Raw genomic sequence first — 23,173 nt, forward strand, 5'->3', positions numbered from 1 at the left:
TGTGTTGGGTTGTAAAATGGAGGGGCATCAAGAATGAACGAGAAAGGATTAGCTGCCAACCTAAAATGGAATCAAGAAGTTTCCTATAGGAATATAAATAGTGAAGGAGGAAATGGACAAAAATAGGAAATTACACATGGATGCTGAAGGCATTGTTAATGTACTAAATGAAACTTTGCATCTGCCTTCACCATAGAAGAGAGAGCTTCCAAAGTAATGGTGAATATTAAAAATTAATAGCAAAGGCAGTATTAGAAAAGATGGCCAAACCTAAATTAGGTAAGTCACCGGGACCAGATGGAATGCATCCTTGGATTTTGAAGGAAGTAGAGGAAGAAATTGTGGGGAAATGAACCATAATCTTTCAATGCATTTCTCTGGTATGTTACTTCACTCATTTTGACCAGGCATGTACTTTTACCACCTTTCAACACTTAGTTTGTTTTTTGTGTGGTGTCAGAGGACTGGGGAGTGGCAAATGTTACTCCCTTGTTCCAAAAAGGGGAATAAAGATCTGCTCAGCAATTGCAGGTTGATTAGTTTAACCTCAGTTGTTCAAAAGCTTTTGGAAACATTGATCTTGTTTAGGTTTAATGGTCACCTGGAGGAAATGGATTAATTAAGGCAAGTCAGCACAGATTTGTTAAGGGTAAATTGCATTTAACCAAACTGATAGATTTTTGATGAGGTAGTGGATAGAGTTGATGGGGATAATGCAGTTGGTGCAGTGCATTGGACTTCCAGAAGCTTTTGATAAGGTGTCACATAACAGCTTATCAGCATAGTTGAAGCACGTGGCATAAAAGGCACATTGATAGAGCCTGGATACAAAATTGATTAATTAATAGAGGGTTGAGCTGAGTGATTGTTTTGCAAACTGGGGAAATGTGAATAGCGACATTCACCAGAGATCAGTGTTGGGACCATTGCTTTTTTGATCTGTATTAATGACCTAGACTCAAGGGTGCAAGCCACAATTTCTAAATTTGTGGAGGTCACAAAGTTTGGCAATTTTGGAAACTGCAAGTAGGATAGTGATAGATTGCAGCAGGATATAAACAGGCCAGTGAAATGGGCAGTTGCAATATTTAATGCAGAGAAATGTGAGGTGATGAATTATGCGCAGAGCAACTGGGAGTACATGTCCATAAATCTTGAAAGTGGCAGGGCAGGGAAAGCAATTAATAAAGCATATTCTGTTCTGGTCTTTATTAATTGAAACACAAAGTACAAAAGCAGGGAAGTCATGTTGAATCTTTATAAAACATTGCTCTAGAGTATTGGTCACCTCATTCTCAGAAGGATGTGAGGATATTGGAGGGAAAACAGGAAAGATTTATGAAAATGGTTTGTGGCATTAAGGGCTACAGTTACAAGGATAGACTAGAGAGGCTGGGACTGTTTAATTTAACGAAGGCTGAGGGGTCTGGACGGAGTGGATAGTGGGAGACTGTTCCCTTTGGGTTCAGGACTCAAGATCAGAGGTCAAGAATAAAGGCAAAGAGAATAAGGAAAAATGTATATTAAATGCAAGGTGTGGATGGAATCAGGAATGCATTGCCTGCAGATTTGGTGGAGGAAGGTTCCGGTCTGGGCTTCCGGGAATTGGATAAATATACAGGGGAGAAAAAATTTGCAAGGCTACGGAGAAAGGGCCAGTAGAACTAGAAAGCTGCTTTGATAGGGAGCTAATGTAGACAGGATGGGCCAAATGGCCTTCTGCGCTCTAACCATTCTACAGTTCTATGATAACCTATAAAAATATTAAACTAGGCTTTAGATTAAACTGTCACTCGCATCTTATTACAAAGTTATCTCTTGTGATGCAGCTCATGAGCTGAGTACTCTTCCTCACAGGACGTAACACAGATAAAAATTTGAAACTGTATTTCTGTCTTTCATGTTAATAAATTGACAGACCAGGAATCCAGTCCAGATCGTCATGTTACAGATTTAACCTCAGCAGTACTGAGGGAATAGGGTACAGTCGGGGGTGCTGCCTTTTGCATGAGGCATTAATCTCTCCAGGACCTAAAAGAATGCATGCACTACTTCCAAGAAGAGTTGAGGAGGGATGAGGGTGGAATGAAGGGTTCTCGCTGCAGGTCTTTCAACATTTATTCCCTAACAAACGTCACTGAAACATGGCATCTGGTCATTATCATGTTGTTCTGAAGCAGATTTTGCCCTGCCCAAATTGAAGACGTTTCATACATGGGATCAATAATTGTGCTTCCAAACGTATTTAATTGAAGGTTAACTCTTTGAGATATTCTATCATGAGAGACGCCTTATAAAAGATTTTTTTTCTTTGAAAACTTTCTCTGTGTATCCGACGTGGAATATACTATGAAATGACAAACATGGGCCGGGTATGTGTTAAACACAGTCACGGTGCTTAAAGGCAGCTGATTGCAGAAGGATTAACACAAAGATGGTTGGTGAGGAAAGGGTTAACACTGTCCTTTTACAAACAGGGTAAGTGTAAATCCGAATCGCAGACAAGCATTGTACATATAAACAATAAATCATTGCTGACTTGATTGGATCGTCCCTCTTACAGTCCATCGGTTGCAGTCAGGGGTGGTTTGGGTTGGCCACGCCTTGCGGCGCTTTCATTGGTTTGGGACACGGTTCGGTCCAGGGAGAAGAGGGTTGGAGGTTGAGGACGGCGGTAGAGAGCAGTCTGTGAGCGCTGGGCGAGTTGCAGAGGCTGGAGGGAGTCTTACTCAGACAGGAGGCAAGCTAGTCCTCAGGGGAGCGAAAAGGAGAGAGCCAGTCTGACCTCAGGTTGGGGAGAGGAGAACTCGTGTCCAGTCCGACCCGGGGGGGAGAGCCAGTGTCCAGTCTGACCCCAGGGGGGAGGGAGAGCCAGTGTCCAGTCTGACCCCGGGGTGGGGGGAGGAGAGCCAGTGTCCAGTCTGACCCCAGGGGGGAGGGAGAGCCAGTGTCCAGTCCGACCCCGGGGGGGGGGGGGAAGGAGAGCCAGTGGCCAGTCTGACCCCAAGGGGGAGGATAGCCAGTGGCCAGTCTGACCCCAGGGGTCAGGGTCTATAAGCCCGGAGTAGGGAGAGGGACCAGTCTCAGTTTAACCCAAGAGAGACAGACTAGTAGCCAGTGGTGGGAGAGGCTCCCTTTCAGGCAAGAGGAGTGGGTTCCGTTTGAGGAGAAGGGGACGGGGTCCGGTCTCAGCCGGGAACGAGAGTGCCTGTGAGCCGGGAGAGGAGGGCGAGGCACCGCCCACAGTCCCGTCCCGGGCCAGCTGCAGCGTGGGATGGTGCAGCGGGCTGTCTCTGCGCGCTGACCGTCCAGCCCGAAGCGGGAGTGGCGGTGGTCCGGCAAGGCGAGGGTGGAGTGCGAGGAGAAGGGGGTGGGTTTTTTTTTAAAAAAAGTAATTTTCCGTTTGGAGAGCCGTCCCGTTAAACTCGCTGCTTGGAGAATGGGAGCCGGCACGTCGGTGCAGGAGCCGGCTCGTCCCGGTCCGCCCGACAGCCCGGGGGAGGAGGAGAAGAAGAGCCAGCAGGAGGCCGGCGACCAGCACCCGGCCGGAGGGGCAGGCGACAAGGTGAGCGCCGGGGGCTGGGGTGTGCGTGTGTGGTGGCGGCTGCAGGGGGGGGATTGGCCCTGGGTTACTGGCCTGGATCAAGCTGGTTTATTATTGTAACGTACGGTGAAAAGCTTTTGTCTGCTGTCCAGACAGATCATTCCATACATAAGTACATCAAGATAGTGCAAAAGGGGGAAAAATGCAGAATATAGTGTTACAGTTACAGAGAAGTGCAGGTTAACAACGACCCACCAACTCTCCATGCACAAGTTGCCGCCGCCTCCTCCTCCAGTTTCCAGTTCACACCCTTCTCTTCCCCTCTCTCTCCCCCCCCCCCCCCCCCCCCCCAACTCGGGCAAGCACCCTTCTGCCCCACGGCCCTCTCCCGTATCTGCCCTCCAGTGTTCCCTACACTGTGTGCTACTGAACCCAACAATGCATCCTGGAGTGCCCTGATCTGTAAATACTTTCAACCCACTTTTACTCTGTATTCTGCATGCCTTTTTGCAAGCTGCTGGTCTGATAACTTGCACTATCAGTGAGAAGTTTCACGGGAACAATTTGGGTAGTTTTGAAGTTCTTGCCACCCAGTTTGCTTAAGCATGTTTATTTTCTGCCCATCATTCGCTGCCATGTGACATTTGCAGTTATTATGTCTCTGTGAGATGGTCTCGTATTTCCCACACTTGTCCAAATCCAGCATTGACAGGATATTGAACTTTTTTTATGACGACTGCTTTTTATTTTGAAGAAAAATTCCTTTCGGAATATGACAAGTGGCTATGCATTCATTCTTGTTGGGAAGATGTATAGATTGCTTATGGATTAAAATTGTTTTGTATTGGGCTCATGTACATTAAACTAAATCTCTTGAGACGCTCCAACCATAACATTCCAGGCAATGGGACTGATTAACAAGTCTGCTTCATTCAGAAGACTGAACTGTGAGTGAACCTAATGCAATAATTGTGGGAGAAATCTCTGGACTTTGGTACAGTTTCTGTTTAGTTTGGATTTAAACAGATGAAATTCTGCCACAAATGGATAAGTTTATTTCACCAAATGTAATGTCATTCATTAATGTCATGTATGTTGACTCACTTACCAAAATAATTGCCTTCACTGGGGAAGAGAAGAATTGATTTGAACTAGCTCTACACAATGAAGAGGAATCATTTAAAAGCTAGTTAAAGTCCAAAGGCTGTTTTAACTGGTGCTTGCACTTTCTAGATGAAACTACAAAGGCTATCAGATTGGGAGTGTGGTTGATTTGAGAGCAAAATTCAGAAGATAATTTGAGTAAAGAGCTTTGTAGCCACAAAGCTATAAGAATTTGAGTAGTTGCTGCCAGCAGACTTCTGTCTTGGTGAAAAGCTGGGTTTCAATTCGTTTACAAATACAAGTTCTAACTCATCAAGTGGTCTCCATACCACCTACTACTGTCTCCTGATCAATGTTATAAGCATCAGCACAGATCTAGGTGACAAATGCCACAATTGTGTTGTGAAGGCCATGTGATATTTTAAGTAATACTTTAGTGAGACAGAATTGTGAAGAATTTTTAATGTTTACTTTCAAGAAGTAATGCAGTCTAAGTCTAATAAATGGTCGCTGGAGAAAATGCCCTTGCTGTCTGAGAAAATAGAGTGCAACCAGAATTGTTATTCAAAATGGACAGTAAAGATGGGGTAATAAAAGTGAGACTGTGAGAGGGCATCTTTTGGATCAGTTGAGGAAACTGTTACACTAAGGGTGGCAGAATGAAACCAGGTATATCAGGAATAAATGATAAGTTAAACGTCCTTAGAATGCAGAACTTGGTACCATGTGTAATGTTTGGAGTTAATAGACATTTAAGGAATGGAGTATGTGGAAGGGCAAAGGATTGTGGAGGATTAGAGAAGGCTTATGCAGCCTAAAGACAATTTAACACAGTCTAAGTCAATTTAATATATCATTTTTAATGACCAATTGATCCATTGGCTGATTTCTAATGCCCTCAACTCTACGGTGATTTCCTTCAAGTTTGAGCAGAAATTGGGTTACATTCACCCTTTTCTCAAAGTGGGAACAAGCCCAATTTATTGATTACCCATATTTTTCCTTGTCCCTCTGATCTGTTGAAGCTAAACCTGAGGAGTGTGGACTGATGGAGATCAGTGCAGAGAGATGTGAAGTGTTGCAATTTGGCAGGATGGATAAGAAAATATCAAGACTTCAACCCTGTAACAGGCCAAATTCTCAGTAATCTAAAGTTGGCAGTTCAGACACTTTCCAGCTGGAGGTAAATTATCCTGTTTGGATCAGTTTAGTATTCTGAAGTTTAGTTACTCCTTGCTTTATAGGAAAAATAATAGCAGCTAAATCATACACAGCTAGGTTCTAACAGCTCTTTACATGGTTTTTCACTTGGACCTTGTGGCTCTTGATTTAACAGGCACCTATTTATTTGGAGTAACAGGTTATGAATGTAAATACAGCCTTCATTTTGTGCCCGCTATTGGGCAGATACCAGTTAACTAGTTATTGGTGATTTTCTGTTTGGATCAAGGAGGAATGTGGACCAGGATTTTTGATTTGAAGAACAACGTCGTTCTGCACTGGGTCAGGCTGGGTTGTGGTATGCTCAAAATCCTCAACTGTCTGACTCTGGAGAGATGTTCCAATGTCTCCACCATATGAAGGCAACTGTACAAGCAAGATTCCATGAATTTTACCAACCCCTGTACCCATTATGACTAAATAGGTTGCAAAACCCCTTGTGTAGTTATTCTTTCTCCCACAATGGTTCTGTGGAGATTATTCCAGGTGAAACTAGGTGGCCTTGCTTTCAGTAAGTGGGTGGTGTTTGGTTAATTTAACTCGGTAAATGGTTAAGTGGGAGTTGTTGGTTTGACTGTAGTGAGTAGTTGCAAGTAGTTGGGATTTTTTTTTAACTGTAAACTTCCTGAAGTTGAGACTCTTGGAAGTGAGAGAAGCTCCTGGACTTCCAGCCATCAGGACTTGACGTTATTGAATCAGCAGCCAAACCCTAGCCCCTTGAGGAAACTTCCTGTTTCCTCCTTCCCTCATCCCAATCTCGCATCTGGTTCCATTCACATCCGTCCCGTTATAGCTGGAGAACTGCTTCTTTTCCCACTCTTGCTCAAATGTTGCTGCTTCGCAACAACATCTGAAAGCACATCAGTTTCCAAATGTACCATGTCACTATTTGGCCCTTGCACTGTCTCTGAATTAGTAAATTGTTTGTCTGATATTCAGTGCTGGAAGGCTGAAGTTTTCTTAAACTAAATGTCGGGAAGGCCAGAGTCATTTTCTTCAGTCCCTGCCACAAATTGTATCCCATTCCCTGGAAATCCCTGAAACTAAACCAGACTGTTTGTAACCTTGGGCACTTTATGGTTGACGGCTTCAAGTTCCTAGGTATAAATATCATCAACAAATTGTTCTGGTTCTGCCACATTGCACTACAGCCAAGAAAGCACACCACCGCCTCTACTTCCTCAGAAGGCTAAGGAAATTTGGCGTGCCCCCAATAACTCTTACCAATTTTATAGATGCACCATTGAAAACATCCTATCTGGATGAATCACAGCTTAGTATGGGAACTGCTCTGCCCAAGACTGCAAGAAATTGCAGAGAGTTGTGAACGCAGCCCAGTACATCACACAAACCAGCCTCCCTCTACACTTCCTGCTGCCTCCGGAAGCAGCTAACGTAATCAAGGACGTCTCCCACCCTGGTCATTCTCTCTTCTCCCCTCTTCCATCGGTCAGAAGGTACAAAAGCTTGAGAGCACGTACCATCAGACTGGGACAGACTGTTATCAGACTCTTGAACAAACTTCTATGCTAAAAGATGAACTCTTGATCTCCCACTCTACCTCATTGTGGCCCTTGCACTTTATTTGTCCACCTGCACGGCACTTTCTCTGTAACTGCAACACTGTCTTCTTTTTATAGGGTGTTGATGGACTGGACTCTACTCCAGATGGAGGAAAGATCATATGTGATCTGAGAGTTGGTTTTTATAATGGGCAGAATGATAACAGCAAAAAGCTACGGATGATGGGAATCTGAAACAAAAACCAAGTCCTCAGCAGGTCAGATAGCATTGGTGGAAAGCCATTTACACAGGTGCTGCCTGATCTGAGTGTTTCCAGCATTTTCTGTTCTGGTTTGGTTAACCGTGAGGTGCTCACATTTTACAGGGCATCCAATACCAAGGGACCAAATGAGTCAGGAATTTGGGAGTAATTTAGCAGTGAGAATATGAAACTCTCTATCAGAACGCAGAGTTCAGCAAAATGCATGCTTGCCTTTTAAGGGCCAATCAGTAGGTGCAGGGAAGAATAGGTTATGTTGAAAAGATGGACCAAAGCATCTACAGAATAAAGGCCAGAATAAAGGCTGGCATAAATCATCAGCCTGAATCATCAGTCTATTTTTATCTACATTTCCCCACCCTCTCGAGTCTTTACAGCTGAATGAAATTGATGCTGAGACACCAAATGTTGCCTTGGTCTGGGTTTCTGAGGAGTTGCATCATTGCTAATTGTTTGCAACTCTGAAATTGTCTGAGTTCTTGTGATTAAACCACCCCCCCCACCCCCCACCCCTGCTTTCCCAAGCCAAGTGAGAAGAGGAAAGAAGAAAATTGAAACACTTTTCTGTGTTTGTATGAATCTTTAGTTGGACAGTCATAAGTATCTGTTTTGAGGGGCAATTAATTACAGTTTGCAGTACAGCCACTGGTGTATCTTAGCATTGGTGGAAAGATTTTAATTGGATTCTGTAAGGAAAAACAATTGGAAGCAAGTCTAACCCACTTACAGCACAGTTAATCTAGAGCGATTGAAGCAGACAGCATTGTTTTATTTAAAGGGGTGTTTGATTTTGTGCTGCAGAATGGAGAAGAGGGCATTGGGGAGATGAGGTATGTAGAAAGGGAAGAAACGTGTGGGAGTATAAGTGCTGGCATCAAACAATGGGCTGCTTCACTGCTACAGATTGTATAGCACCTGCATCCAACTGAGCAAATAGCTCTTGGCTTGGACAGATGAATCTCTTGTGGCTGTGGTGTGGGGCCATTGGATATGGTCTATTGTTTGGTTTGTTGCCCTTGCTCGCTATAATTACTTAAGCTTATCGTGTCCAATTTGGCCACTTGATGTTTTGCATCTAATGCTCTATGCAGAATATTATTGGTCCCTAGAAACTTTAATTTTCTCGTTGCATAAGTTTTTATCTTTATCACGATAAAATTCTGCTTTAAATTGTGTGCCACCATGGTCATCAGGTCCTGTACCTACTGATGATACAGGAAGCCATTTTGTCTATTCGTTCCATGATGACTTCCAGGGAGATGATTCCATCAGTCCCACTCCCCCTCCTTGTTCCCTTGTACCCCATCGTGTGACTTTTACACACTGACCATTTGGGGGGGGGGAAGGGCGGTGGAATATTTTAATTTTTAAAAAGTCTTCACTAAGAATAAAAACTTTCCTTTTGCTGCAGTCTTTGGGGCAGGAGTTTTTCAGGATGCAATAGGTTTTAGTTAAAAGTAAGCAAATGGAGTACAGCAGCCACAATTTTAGTGAATGGGTTTGCAGTGCAGAATGGCCTCCCATTCCAACATTCCCTTCATTTGATCCCAGCATCATTGAAGCCACTTGTCTCCAGTGTCATGATATTGACTCCTGCCTCTATATTAAAAGTGAAATTCTTTTTGTTATTATTCCTGTGGTGAATCATTTGTCTGGAATCTGGTTGATCTCCAGCCACTGCCGAGTGATCTTAGTATTTATTGGCCCCAGTAAAATTTTTTGCTTTAAATTATATTTGCATTAAATCCACACGAGTCAACCTTGAATATCCTCAAACAAAGTTCTCCATTTGGCCCAAGTTCCGGTTCTTCAATTTGTCCTTCCTCAAGAGAATTTAGAACATTTACTGGATGGAATGTTCCTTTATCGAATTTGCCATTTATTTTTTCTTAGTAACAATGAAGATTTTTGGCTTTTTGACTGAACTGACTAAACTTTTATTTCTCAACTGATTAGTTATAGGAATGAGATCCTGAATTTTGAAGCTTTCTGAATCTGGCAGTAAAAGGGAAACATTGGCACAAGAAGTTAAAAAGTTGGTCTTAAGTAGGTTTTAAGGTGTGTTAAAGGAGGCGAGAGAAGCAGATGTTTACACAGAATTTTTGGGCTTTCGTAGCCATGTTAGCTGCTGCTGAATACAGGAAATTGAAAGGGTAAGAATCCCTTGTGTTATCTCTTTCCTTCCTTGTATGTTTCATTAGGGTTTGCTGTGTAGTGCTCTGTGGATCCTGTTCCTGTTCACACTGGACAATGCACTTGTTCACCCATCAGGAGTCCTGCAGATAATCTAATCAAATGCGGCAGGGTACTAAAGTTGAATGGAAACCTCTGCTCCTCTCCCTGACATTTGGCTCTCGAGGAAAGTAGAGTGGTTTGTGGTTTCTGAACAACTCCTGGCTTTTTTTGGAATGGTTTTTCTATCTTGTACTGAGTTCTTGCAGTCTGTTTATCCTGTCTGTGTACTCTCATAATGTTTACAACTTGGCAGGATATTTGGATTAACTTGTTACAACCCTAGAAAATGCCATTTGTGTGGCTGACTATTTTTGTTAACTCTTTGCAAACCAGGCTTGGAAGGCAATTGCTGGAGCTTGTGACACTGTATTGAAGGTTTATGTTGGAATGCAGTTTTACCCAAAACTTGAGCTAAGGTGTGAAACTGACCTTGCCGGAGTCATTATTGCAGTTTCATTCTGTAATACCAAACGTAGTTATGATTTTAGAACAGAATCTTCTTTGTAAATGCTCCTGTGTTGTTGGGATTGGTCTGATTTGGAAGGTGCTTTTGGTTGCTTTGGCTACTGGTAATGGAACCTAGCTGTCTGAGATACATGGTCTTCTGGTTGGAAGGGTGTTTTGTGCTCCAGATTTACTCTGGGTTGGCATCATTGGCTGTGGCTACCTGTTACAAAGCAATGGTACTTCCTGGGGTCTAATGCTATGCAGGGAGGATGTCCCTTTTAGGTTTTGGTTGGGCGCATGTGGGTTTTGAATTTTGTTACATTGAATAAATGTTTCTGGGGTACCCTTGGATGAAGCCAGCTTAATGGGTTTCCTTTCTGAACCCTTGTCCATCCTTGACTTTCTCCTCCATGAGTTGCGGGTGTTTGCTCAGGGTTTGCGATTTATGGATTCTAGGGCTTGATGGGAATTGAGGGTTTGGGAACAACCTCAGCTGTGGTTCTGTTAAAGGGTGGCGCAGAACTGAAGGGCAGTGCATTCGCCCCTTGATGCTATTTCTTGAGTGCAAGGCAGTACCTTAGTCCTTTTGAGCAACTTATTGCTCTTGATGTGTAGTTCGTGTCCTCTGGTATTGCACTGGTGCCTTACTCTTGAGGGAACTGTTACCACCAATAGAAACTGGTGGGGGGAGGGGGGGGAAGAGGGTAAAAGCCTTGGATCCACTACTTCATCACCTGGGATGTACACCCAGTTTGAAGTGTGATCACTATTAGGAAGTAAGGTAGCCGGTTCACTGATAAGCAAGGCCCTACCAACGGTAGTATGATAATCCTGTGTCCTGGCTGTAGCTAAATATTGGCCAGGATACCACATTTAATTCTGCTCTTCAAAATAGCACCAGATCATGGGATAACTTCCGTCAGCTGAAGGTGCAGGAGCTTCTGTTTAACTTCTCATCCAATCAATTACTGTATATTGGTCTTGTATTTGGGGAATTTTGGAGCAATTTGGTCAAGTCTCATCATGATAAATTCTAACTTGGGCAAAAGTGAATGCTAAAAGTCTAGCGGTTACAATCGGCCTTTGCGTGAGAAGGTTGGTTTTGTCCCCAATGGTGGTGGTCTCCAGACTTCTCTCAGGAATCTGTTTTGAGGCAGCTGCTGCTTGGAGTTGGCTTAGCTCAAGGGTTTTGCAGATGGAATGTTGCGTCTCTGGCAATGAGAAACAAAATTGACAGCACATAGTAAAGAGGCACGTTTTGCTGTTCTAAATCCTGGCAGGAAGTAAATGAATGAGGCAGAAGAGAAATACAAGGTTTGAAAAGTGTGAATTATTTATATAAAAGAGATCACACAGGAGTCAAGGTCAAGGCTGTATTTAATGTGAATTGCTGGTGGTGTAATTAAGAATTGTCCACAGATGCGACTCTAAAATAGGCACAAAATTACATTCTGTCCTTGATAGAGAAATGTAATCAGTGTACCAAGAATTCTAACGGTAACTGCCCATGTAAACAAGTTGCACAGCAGTCACTGGTTCCCACCAGTGGAGGAGCTATTGCACCATGGCAAGTATACAAATCTGTTGGAACAAATCAGGCCATGAAATAATATTTGTGGACTCTTTTGGAAAATGAGACTGTTATCATTTAAGACAGAAGTGGATTTGGGAGCCCCACTTCAAAGAACTGAGCACAATCTGAGTACAGGTAGTGTTGTCTTTTGGATGAAAATTAAATAAAATTTACATCTGACCCCACTCTCCTCCCCATCTCCCGGCGTGTGGCAATGTATTGTGGCATTGATCTGAAGAGCAGAGGAGTTTCTGGTGTCCTTGATAATACTCATCCTCTCAACCACATGTATTTACTTTGCAGGTTGAGGGATCTTGCATTGTAGAAATTATCTCTGGAGCTTTGCTAAATTACCTCAGTAGTTGCTCCTTGAAAAACTTCCATTTGCCCAAAACACTAGAGCTGTGTGCTAATGATCAAAGGAACTTTCTTCCCTTGTGGACTCTGTTCATCCCCTCCTTTCTTTCCTCCACCCATCTCTTTTACTGAACAGCAGGACTGCACTTTGGTGCTTGGGGCTTGTTTTATCTGCTGATCCATGGAAGAAAAGGCATTACAGAAGTTATTTTCTGCAACTGTTGTAAAATTAATATTGGCTGCAAGAGGCAACTGAAAAAGTGTGAGAGAGAGAAAAATATTCACCATTTGAAACTTGGGAGAAAGTGATTTGGAATCGCTGGAGTGTAACGGTGCCCGCATTCTGATGTTCATTGTGACCACAGCCTTTTGACTTCAAAGCTGCACTGCCTTTGGATCCTGGATTTTTTTTTAAGACACTGGTACACTGCTATATTCTGTTCACCAAGTAGAGCTGGTGTTGTGCATTCCATATAAATGTGCTATGGGCAATGCAACTCTTCAGACTACTGATTTACAGTGCACTGCTCACTCAGCCCATCAATTATAGAACAAGGTTTATAGCTGCAGTGAGTGGTCTTTCCATGTCAGATCTTTACAGTCAAGAGCACATTGCAGCACATTTGATTCTGTCTTTGTCAGTTCAAAGCTATTCAATTTAATTTCCCTTTTGGCCTTGCCCTGTCAGTTGGTCATTTTCAAGAGAATGTCCAGGTGGTTGCCTTTTGAAAGTGGCTGCAGAATCTAATTCCTGTTCAGTTGATTTAATTGATTTTGGGATCTGAGCTTCACTGGCAAGGCCAGAATTTATCACCCATCCTCAAATGCCCTTGACGATGTGGTGTCGAACTGCTGTATTCCAGGTGAAGGTACTCCTGCGGTGTTGCAGAATGAGTTCCAGGATTTAAACCAGGCTATTTCCAAGTCAATTTGTGGCCTATGACCCAGGGAGCCTGCAAGCAATGTTCTTCCTGTGTGCCTATACTGTATCATTTTAAACACCATGTGATCACCTCCTCCGGTTCATCCGAATGTAGCCTTTCTCATTGTTCCCATATCACTTGGTGTTAAGCTGCCTGAAGTGATAAGACACCGACCTGAGTATCATACAGTATCCCAATTGAAGTTTAATCAGCACTCGGTGCAGAATTTAATAGTTGTATTAACCAAGCTGTTTATATACTGATCCTGTGGCCCCTGCCCTCGTAACCTGCCTATCTATTGAATTCCTTCTGCCCTTTGCCTCTTCTACCTATCACCCCTCAGCTTCTTGCATCACCCCACCAAAAAAAAAACCTGTCTCATCTATCACCTGCCGGCCTGAAACATCAACTGTTTATTTCCCTCCATGGATGTTGCCTGCTTGAGTTCCTCTAGCATTCCGTGGGTGTTAATCTGGTCATCAGGTTGGTCGTCACACAAATGCGCTTAGGATTGTTAAAGCCCTGTATTTGATTGTATTTGTCTTAATGACTCAATTTAGTCAGCATTGGTGATGCTTCATTTCAAATTTAAGTTGTGTGATTCTATTCTAGTTGTAGTCGTACAACACAAATGGGGCCCTTCTGCCCACCAAACCTACACTAACCTTGAAGCACTCATTTACACTAATCCTACACAAATCCCATTTTATTCTCTCCACCTTCCCAGATTCTGCAAGGTACCCATTACCAGTTGATGCTTTGACAACATCATGCACTTCACTGTATTTCAAATTTTATGAAGTGCCATTCACTGTATCACATCCTATTTGCTTAGTGAATTTACATTATAATCAACATTTTGTACCTTCCTTGAGCAAGTCTGAGGGTTTATTAATATGGGTTCCAGCCCCTCTGCTCAAGGGAGTGAGGGCCTTTAAAATGTCTTTCTCCAGAGAGACTTTGTAATGGCTTTCAGTAAGTCCCTTTGCATGTGGTTCTGGACCAGGGAATGTCCTTGTCCATAACATCTGAATGTGGGTAGCTCCTTGCACTAGAAGGCCAGCAACCTTTTTTGGCACATCAGAGGGTATTTTGCACAGTTGATTTTCAAGCAGCAGTCAATGTTTGTTGAGGTGCACATCCCTGGGAGTGAAGAGCTCCATGTTACACAACTGATCAGGATGAACCTTGACAAACACCACTACATTCCCATGCTGGACTTTCTTGATACACACAGACTCCAGAAAGATCTGGGTGATGGTCTTGTCCTCACTGCGTCTGCTTGGGAAAATGTGTTGCTGAGAAGAATCGAACAGGGAGGGCCCTCGCCACCAATCAAACAAGGTCTTGGTGTTTGATTGTAGATCTGGTGAGGCATTCTGCCAAATGACTTTGACGATCTGCTTGGGGAGCCATCTGACAAGATTCACCATCTCTTTCCCTTCAGGGCCTCAGGGTTTTGTGCAGACCACTGCCTGATTGACTTGGGGTTAACAGTGGTTATTTTGCACAAAACTTGCTCTGAGGGACAGATGATACAGCCTGGTCCAGCAGAAAGTTACATTCCATGGCGATGTGGCAAGATTTTCCCTTTGCTGTAATGGGGGTAGAGAGAATCTCAGCATGTAATGACACTCGTGTACTTCGAGTCCAAGCAAGCTTAATGCAGCTGCACAAGGATGCCATCAGGATGAGAGCCACACTGAGTGCACGTTCTCCCCACCTTTATCTGGAGATCATGCTATGTTTTTTAATTGGAAGGATATTACTTTAAAATTTGTGCAATCATACATTGCCATATCATTTCCATTTCTTTTGCATCACTGCAATTAGCCTTCTACATTTTCTTGTGGGTTTTTGAGACAAATTCAAGTCTCTCAGCGCAATGGCAGGAGGCCCCTGAATTGTGGCCTTCCCCAACAGCCTCTGGAGTTTACACCAACCTACAGTGTGACCCTCTATGTACATTCCTGGATTGTAGAATGTTCCTGTCTGCAACATTTAGTTGTGGACAGCTCCTTGCATTTGGGACCATTTCAGGCAGACCAGAAAGCATCTTTTAATCAGGTGGGCTTTTTAGTGATTCTACAGAATTAAAGCTCTAAGCCCTCTTCAGAAGCTAATTGGACCATTGACAAGTACAGAACTCCAGTCAGCATGGCTCTTGGGAGTTGCATCTTCAGTTTGGTGTTTGACCTTCGGTTTTATTTGTTATTAGTCAGTTTTAGCAGCAGGTATGATCTTGGGATTAGGGACTCACCACTTAATACTTGGATGAGTAATGTTTTCTTGGGAATGGAGGGTGCGAATCTTTGGAATTGAATGTCAAGGCTTTGATGCCAAGTCATTAAAAGCAGATCTTTGGGCTGGGGAATCTAGGCTTGTGGGGATGTCCTAGATTCTCCAGGGAAACAGAGTTGGGAGCAAGGTCAGAGTAGCTTTTTGAATGGTGGAGCAGGCTTGAAGTATAAACCTTAACATTAACTTGTACCGATTCACTTCCAGTTCCTGGAGTGGTTTTCTTAAAGCAAACCCGATCCTGTTGTTGCATCTCTGACCTGCATTTGTTCCTGGTCAAGAAAATCCTAACTTCCAAAACATTTACTCTAGCTTTGTAATCTATCCATGGCCAATTCCCTTCCTATCTCTTATTTCCTCTCAGGCTTGTAACTCTGCACCTTCAATTCTTGTCTATTGCACATTTTATTTTCATTGCTCCAACATTAGAGGCTTTTTTTTTGTTTGGTTTGAAGGCATAAGCTTGGGAATCTCTTCACCTGTGTATCTCTGCTTTTTCTGTGAGATGACTTGAAACCAAACTTGTTAATCACTTGTTCTAATATTTGCTTGGTGCCAAATTGTGTATATGAAAAAGCTTGTGGGAGTACCACTAAATGTTTCTTTCAAGGTACCCTGGGGGTTCTGAATCTGCCCTGAATCCATCTTGGCCTTGGGGTCTAAGGTGAGTAGGTTGAAGGGCTGAATAACATGTTCCTAATGGTCAGCATTACAAGGGGAAGGTTTGTCATGCTGATTCTGTGACATTGTCATCCTCGGCTTGCAACACCCAGGGTTCAAATCTCATTTCGTACACTTAATTATTGAGTGTGAAGTGGAACTGAACCAAGTTCTGACCAGTTTTGTTGACGTGAAGCATCTTGCAGCACTGACCGAAGAAGTGAGGAATTTAGAGTCCCATCTGATGCTGCTGCTGATGTAACGTATTACTTTCTTCACTATTTTAGGGAGCTGGCTGCTTAATAATAGATAACTTGTCTTTCACTAGCTTAAGTGACCTAAATTAAAGTACATCAGTCTTTAGGGCTTTGGAATGTATTCATGTTAAGTTCTACACAAATGCAAGTTTAATTTTCATTTCCTAATCCCTGTTGGACACACTTGGAATGTGGAAGCATGTCAAGTGATTAGGAGAAGGGTTATGGCAAATTTGAAGGAATTACCAGAGGAAAATGCACTTAATTTGTGTGGTCAGATTTCTGGGAATCGACTGTACTATCTCTTTCCGTGTTAAACTGTATTTGCTGCTATTATACTGACTTATTTCTTTGTGGCCGGAGTATTTTTTTTCAGGTATTTGTAGTAGTGAGAGCATTTACAGTAGTATTTTAGCATGGGAATCATCTCCATGATGTTGTCTGGTTAGTAATGTCACTGGTATTCCCAGCTGCTCATTTGAATGAAGACACAGGAGACAACAGGTGCTGGAAATCTGGAGCAACACACAAAGGAGCTGGTGGAACCCAGCGGGCCAGGCAGCACCTATGGAGGGAAACGGAAAGTCATAAATCCAGGTGAAGGGTCTCGACCCAAAACGTCGACTGTTCCTTTGTGTGTTGCTCATTTAAATATTTCTAGTTTTTAATGAGGATTGGAAGTTCAAGTTGAGTTGCATTACGTGGTATCCCCAAACCTATTTTTGTTGTTCCTTTTTCCCAATGTTATTTTTATTTTGTGTGCGTTCGGCTTAAACACTCACTCCAAATCTCAGTGCACCTTCCTGATTTATTTGTAGAACCCAAGACCTCAATCAGTGAGGAAATCCAACATTGTGCCCAGCATTCTTTTTAATACTGAATTGCAGCCACCACCCCACCCGTTCAACTACTGTCCCTCAGTGAAACTTGTTATCCACTATCTATTAACTTTGGAAATCTTGATGATTCCCATGCTCTTTCAACTCACCAAGGTCCCACTTCTTGTGCTCAACTTTCTTGGGTTCACTGGAAAGTATTATTTTGCTGTGTAACTTCTCAAAAGTAAATTAAATATGTCGGGGTATTAATAAGAAAAATGTGTGGAAAGTCTGCCACTGTCACTTCAAGTGGATTAGCAGATGGTCAACTTGACCACTAATTTGTAAGCTCCTCTACTTTAGTTGTTTACTTCTAGATTCTTTTAAAACTTGCTGGACTGTCATTGATGTCTCCAACCATTCTCCCTCCTCCACACCATTATGTATTACAACAGTTATGCTTAAGACGCTTCATTGGCTTTAAAGTGCTTTGGGAGACTGAGGTTGTAGAAAGGCAGAATGTAAACAAGTTGCTGCTTTTAAAGCTGTGTACATTTGATTTGTAAGGTGTGTCCAAAGTTCTCCTAGACTTTTCTCGAGTAAGTACTTATGCCTAATGCTAAGCCTGTTTTTAATTGACTGGAATGAATGATTTCAACCACTTAGGGATGTGGTCATCACTGGCAATATTGTATTTCTTATTTCCACCAGCACCCCCCTCCCCCCATGCTGAGTGCTGTCGAAAGAGTTGTTCCAGGGCTTGGAACACAATTGTATTGAATAGAATGGTGTGCATCTTGGGGGGGAATACATAAGTGGTGGTGTTCCACATGCTTGTGGCCCTTGGCCAACTTGGTGTAAAGAGGTCAGAGTTAGGAGCTGAGAGAGTAGTCTCTGCAAGTAACTGCAGTGTATCTTGTGGATGGTACATGCTGTGCTTATCCTGGAGGGAGTGAATGTTTAGAATGGTTGAGATGCCAGTCAAATGAACTGCTTTGTCGTGGATGGTGTTGAGCTGCTCGAGTTGGTGCTGCACTCGTCCAGGCAGATGGAGAGCATTCTAACATGCTTGTGCCTTGCAATGATGGTAAGGCCTTGGGAGTTGAGTCACTGGCTGCAGGATAGCTAACCTTTGACCTCTTCTTTCAGCCACAGTATTCATGTGGTTGGTCCACCCAAGTTTCTGGCTTTTGATGCACGCTCCCCACCTTGGGTCCCCATTGATGACGTTGAGGTTCGCCAAGGTCTTGCTGCTTTTGCTGAAGACTTTTGAATGAAATTGAACATTGTGTAATTACCATTGAATGCCCCTACTTCTGATATTATGAAGGAAGGTAGTTCAGTGAAGCAGCTGAAGATTGGTTCTAGCATGATGCCTTGAATGTCCTATAGTGATGTTCAGGGCCTTCACCATTTTGGTTGAATTATGACTTCAACCAATGAGGCACAGCTAGTTCTGGAGGGCAGGTCCTTGATACTACAGCTGGGATGTTGTCCATCTTGTCCTGTAGCTTCTGCTACATCCATTATTCTCAGTCACATCTTCAAATTGTGTGGAGTGAATCGAAATTGCTGAAGACCAGTTTTTGTGATGGTGAGTATCTTGGAAGTCAGTTGACTTCTGGCTGAACATGGTTACGAATGCTTCATCCTTGTCTTTGGCACTCCTTTACTGGTCTCTGCCATTGAGGGTGGGATTGTTCTTAGAGCAGCTTCCTTCTGCTGGCCCTTTAACTGACCAGCAACATTCATGACCTGTTGCTGGCTTGCACTGTTGCATTTATTGAGCAAAGATTGGTCCCCTGCCTGGATTATAATAAAGTGGAAAAACATGCCAAGCCATGAGATTTAAATCTTCTTTTGATAGTCCACGGTGTCCCATAAGTGCTCAGCTTTGAGCTACCAGATCAGTTCTGAGTCTATCCTATTTTAGCACGATTGTACTGCCTCAGCACAGTGGAGGGTGTCCTCTGTGTGGAAGCATTTTGTCTCAACAGGATCTATGTGGCAGATGACAGTGCTGATAATGACTACAAGTTGATTTGAGGATGAGGTGAAGTGGATTCATGTACTGATTGCATTCATCAGAGCTTAGTCCATGGTGGGGCTATCAAGCCACTCTTGGTGACGAGCATTGAAGCCCCTTGCCCAGAATACATTTGGTGCTTCTAAGTGTTGCTCAACATGGAGGAGCATTCATCAACCAGCTGAGGGATGACGGTGGGTGGTAATTAGGAAGTTTGCTTGCATATATTTCACATCTGGTGAGATTGGAGTAAATGCATTCCATCTAGAAAGGTTCTTCTTCAAACTCTGTATTTCACTAGACTTGGGGAAACAACAGCAGTAAGGATGATGCTAAATGGTGTCTGGCTGTGGGTTTCATTACTGATCTCTGAAAATGGTTCTTGGCATTTTAGCCACACACCTAGTCCCTCATCCTGAAGGTGATGTTCTGACTCTGCCCTTTTCCTAGGTATTATTTGTACAGGTTAAAAGTGCTTGGCTCCAACTGCAATTGTAGCATGTGTGGGAGGCACAAGTGATGGTGGTAGATGTACATCGAAAAGGGTGGCTGTGTTATTGCCAGAATATGTTGGTGCTCCTTGCTTTATTGAATTTATTGGGGGGGGGGGAATGAAATGTGCAAATCTGTAGGAAGAGTCTTTCACTTCAATGATACATTTTAGAACCTTGATGTCTGTTGTAAGAGAGGTTCTTTGAGGTCTCAAAGGGCAAGGACTCTGGACGCAGTCTTTGGAATTTAAAAATGATTTATTCACAAAGACAAACGGACAGAATGAACGGGAACGGATGCGCGCACGCGCGCACACACACACACACACACACACACACACACACACACACACACACACGTGATCGCGAACGTGGGGAAAATTGCAACAAGGGTGAGGCAGACCAAACTGGGTACAAACAAATCAAGGAAGAAACAATACGACACCTGCCCCTCTCCCTGACTCAGTACAAACATCAGCTCTATGGTCCCAGGGATCCTCAACTAATTACTCTCAAGTAGTGCACAGCTTACCTCCACATCCCTCAGAGACTAGCAAAGAGAAAGAACCAAGTATGGGAACCAGAGGGGTAGGTCGGAGGAAGAAGGGGATAGGGAATAGTCAGATCTAACAATGTAGAGAGGCTTTGAGGAAGGAGAAGCAGAGTACAGCGTATAAGAGTCAGGTGGATGGGCTAAAGTGCGTTTACTTAAATGCAAGAAGTATCAGGAATAAGGGTGATGAACTGAGAACTTGGATAAGTACACGGGACTATGATATTGTGGCTCTTGCAGATGTTGACAGACTGACTAGAGGGAATGCAGTATTAGGTAATGAACTGGGTCAGGCGACAGATCTCTCGTTGGGTGAGCATTTGGGGGACAGTGAACACCGCTCCATAACCTTTAGCATTGTCATGGACAAGGATAGGAGCAAAGAGGACAGGAAGATATTTAATTGGGGAAAGGCTGTTATGAGGCTATAAGGCTAGAACTTGGGAGTGTAAATTGGGATGACATTTTTGAAGGGAAATGTACTATGGAGATGTGGTTGTTGTTCAGGGATCTCTTGCAGGATGTTAGGGATAAATTTGACCTGGTGAGGCAGAGAAGGAATGGCAGGGTGAAGGAACCGTGGGTGACGAGAGGTGGAACAACTAGTTAGGAAGAAGGCAGCAGCATACGTAAGGTGTAAGCAGCAAGGATCAGATAGGGCTTATGATGAATATAGAGTAGCAAGGAGGGAGCTTAAGAAGGGGCTGAGGAGAGCAAGAAGGGGACATGAAAAGGCTTTGGCGAGTAGGGTTAAGGAGAATCCCAAGGCTTTTTTTCCCCGTACGTGCAGAAGGATAATGAGAGTAAAGGTAGGTCCGATTAGAGACAAAGGTGGGAAGATGCACCTGGAAGCTGTGGAAGTGGATGAGGTTCTCAATGAATACTTCTCTTCAGTATTCACCAAGGAGAGGGGTCTTGATGATGCTGAGGACAGTGTTGGTAAGGTTAATGTTCTAGAGCATGTAAATATCAAGAGAGGATGTGTTGGAGCTGTTAGAAAATATTAGGACAGATAAATCCCTGGGGCCTGACAGAATATTCCCCAGACTGCTTCACGAGGCGAGGGAGGAGGTTGCTGAAGGGTTGGCTAGGATCTTTGAGTCCTTGTTGTCTATGGGAATAGTACCGGAGGATTGGAGGGTGGCAAATGTTGTCCCCTTATTCAAAAAGGTAGTAGGGATAGTCCAGGGAATTATAGACCAGTGAGCCTTATGTCTGTGGTGGGCAAACTGTTAGAAGGGATTCTAAGAGATAGGATCTATGAACATTTAGATAATCATGGACTGATTAGGGACAGCTGACATAGCTTTGTGAAGGGAAGATCTTGCCTCACAAGTCTGATAGTGTTCTTTGAGGAGGTGACCAGGCAGATTGATGAGGGTAGTGCAGTAGATGTGGTCTACATGGATTTTAGTAAGGTGTTTGACAAGGTTCCGCATGGTAGGCTTCTTCAGAAGGTCAGAGGCCAAGGGATCCAGGGAGGCTTGGCCGTGTGGATTCAGAATTGGCAGAATTGGTGGAGGGAGTACATTCGGATTGGAGGGCTGTGTCTAGTGGTGTCCCACAAGGATCGGTTCTGGGACTTCTACTTTTCGTGATTATATATAAATGACTCGGATGAGGGGGTGGAAGGGTGGGTCAGCAAGTTTGCAGATGACACAAAGATCGGTGGTGGTGTGGATAGTGTGGAGGGCTGTAGAAGCTTACAGAGGGATATTGATAGGATGCAGAGCTGGGCTGAGAAGTGGCAGATGGAGTTCAATCCGGAGAAATGTGAGGTGGTACCCGTTGGAAGGACAAACTCCAAGGCGGAGTACAAAGTTAATGGCAGGATTCTGGGTAGTGTGGAGGAACAGAGGGATCTGGGGGTTCATATCCAGATTACACTGAAAGTTGCCACACAGGTGGATAGGATAGTAAAGAAAGCTTATGGGATGTTAGCTTTCATAAATCGTGGGATCGAGTTTAAGAGCTGCAAGGTAATGATGCAGTTCTACAAAACTCTAGTTAGGCCACACTTGGAGTACTGCGTCCATTTCTGGTCACCTCATTATAGGAAGGAGTGTGGAAGTTTTGGAAAGGGTGCAGAGGAGATTTACCAGGATGCTGCCTGGATTGGAGAGTATGGATTATGAGGAGAGCTAGGGCTTTACTCGTTGGAGAGGAGGAGGACGGGGGGAGACGTGGTAGAGGTATACGAAATATTAAGAGGAATAGATAGTGGACAGCCAGCACCTCTTTCCCAGGGCACCAATGCTCAATACAAGAGGGCATGCCTTTAATGGGTGGGGAGTTCAAGGGAGATATCAGAGGGAGGTTTTTCACTCAGAGAGTGGTTGGTGCATGGAATGCGCTGCCTGGGGTGGTGGTGGAGGCTGATACGTTGGTGAAGTTCAAGAAATTGTTAGATAAGCATATGGGGGAATAAGGGGGATATGTGGGAGGATGGGGTTAGTTAGTCTTGGGTGTGGTTTAAAGGTTGGCACAATGTGGTGGGCTGAAGTGTCTCTGTTGTACTCTATTGTTCTATGGTTTAAGCATGTGGCACTCTTTATACTGCTGGAGGGCTGGGTGGTCCAGCTCGGGTAGTTCAAACAAGCCAATCGCCCAAGTGTGCCAGGTACAAAGGTGTTCAAAGATCCAATAGTTAGGTGTGCACTAATGGGTGGGGGTGAAGCCAACCTTGATTGACAGCAATGTCTTCTGACCAGGTAGGTGCAGTGCTGTCATCCGACCAGATGGGGTCATTATTGTCGCTGTCACGTGACAGCCATGACCTTTCACACCGTCATAATGCGCATTACAGTCAAGTTTACGAATTATACTCTCTGTTGGAGGCTGGGGAAATGTGGTAGCCAAATTTTGTCACGGGATTCGCAAACG

General features: G+C 43.7%; 1 protein-coding gene across 1 annotated transcript in view; it reads left to right on the forward strand.

Annotated features, from left to right (window-relative positions):
- The first annotated feature begins 2,635 nt into the window (after positions 1–2,635).
- The window catches only part of LOC127568162 (A-kinase anchor protein 12-like), a 58,841-nt gene continuing 38,303 nt past the window's right edge, over positions 2,636–23,173 (forward strand). The window contains 1 exon segment of the mRNA XM_052011587.1: positions 2,636–3,565. Within this exon segment, the coding sequence (XP_051867547.1) occupies positions 3,440–3,565 (126 nt within the window). The 5' untranslated portion in view covers positions 2,636–3,439.

The sequence above is a fragment of the Pristis pectinata genome, chromosome 3 (genome assembly GCF_009764475.1).
Source record: "Pristis pectinata isolate sPriPec2 chromosome 3, sPriPec2.1.pri, whole genome shotgun sequence".
NCBI classification, from domain to species: domain Eukaryota; kingdom Metazoa; phylum Chordata; class Chondrichthyes; order Rhinopristiformes; family Pristidae; genus Pristis; species Pristis pectinata.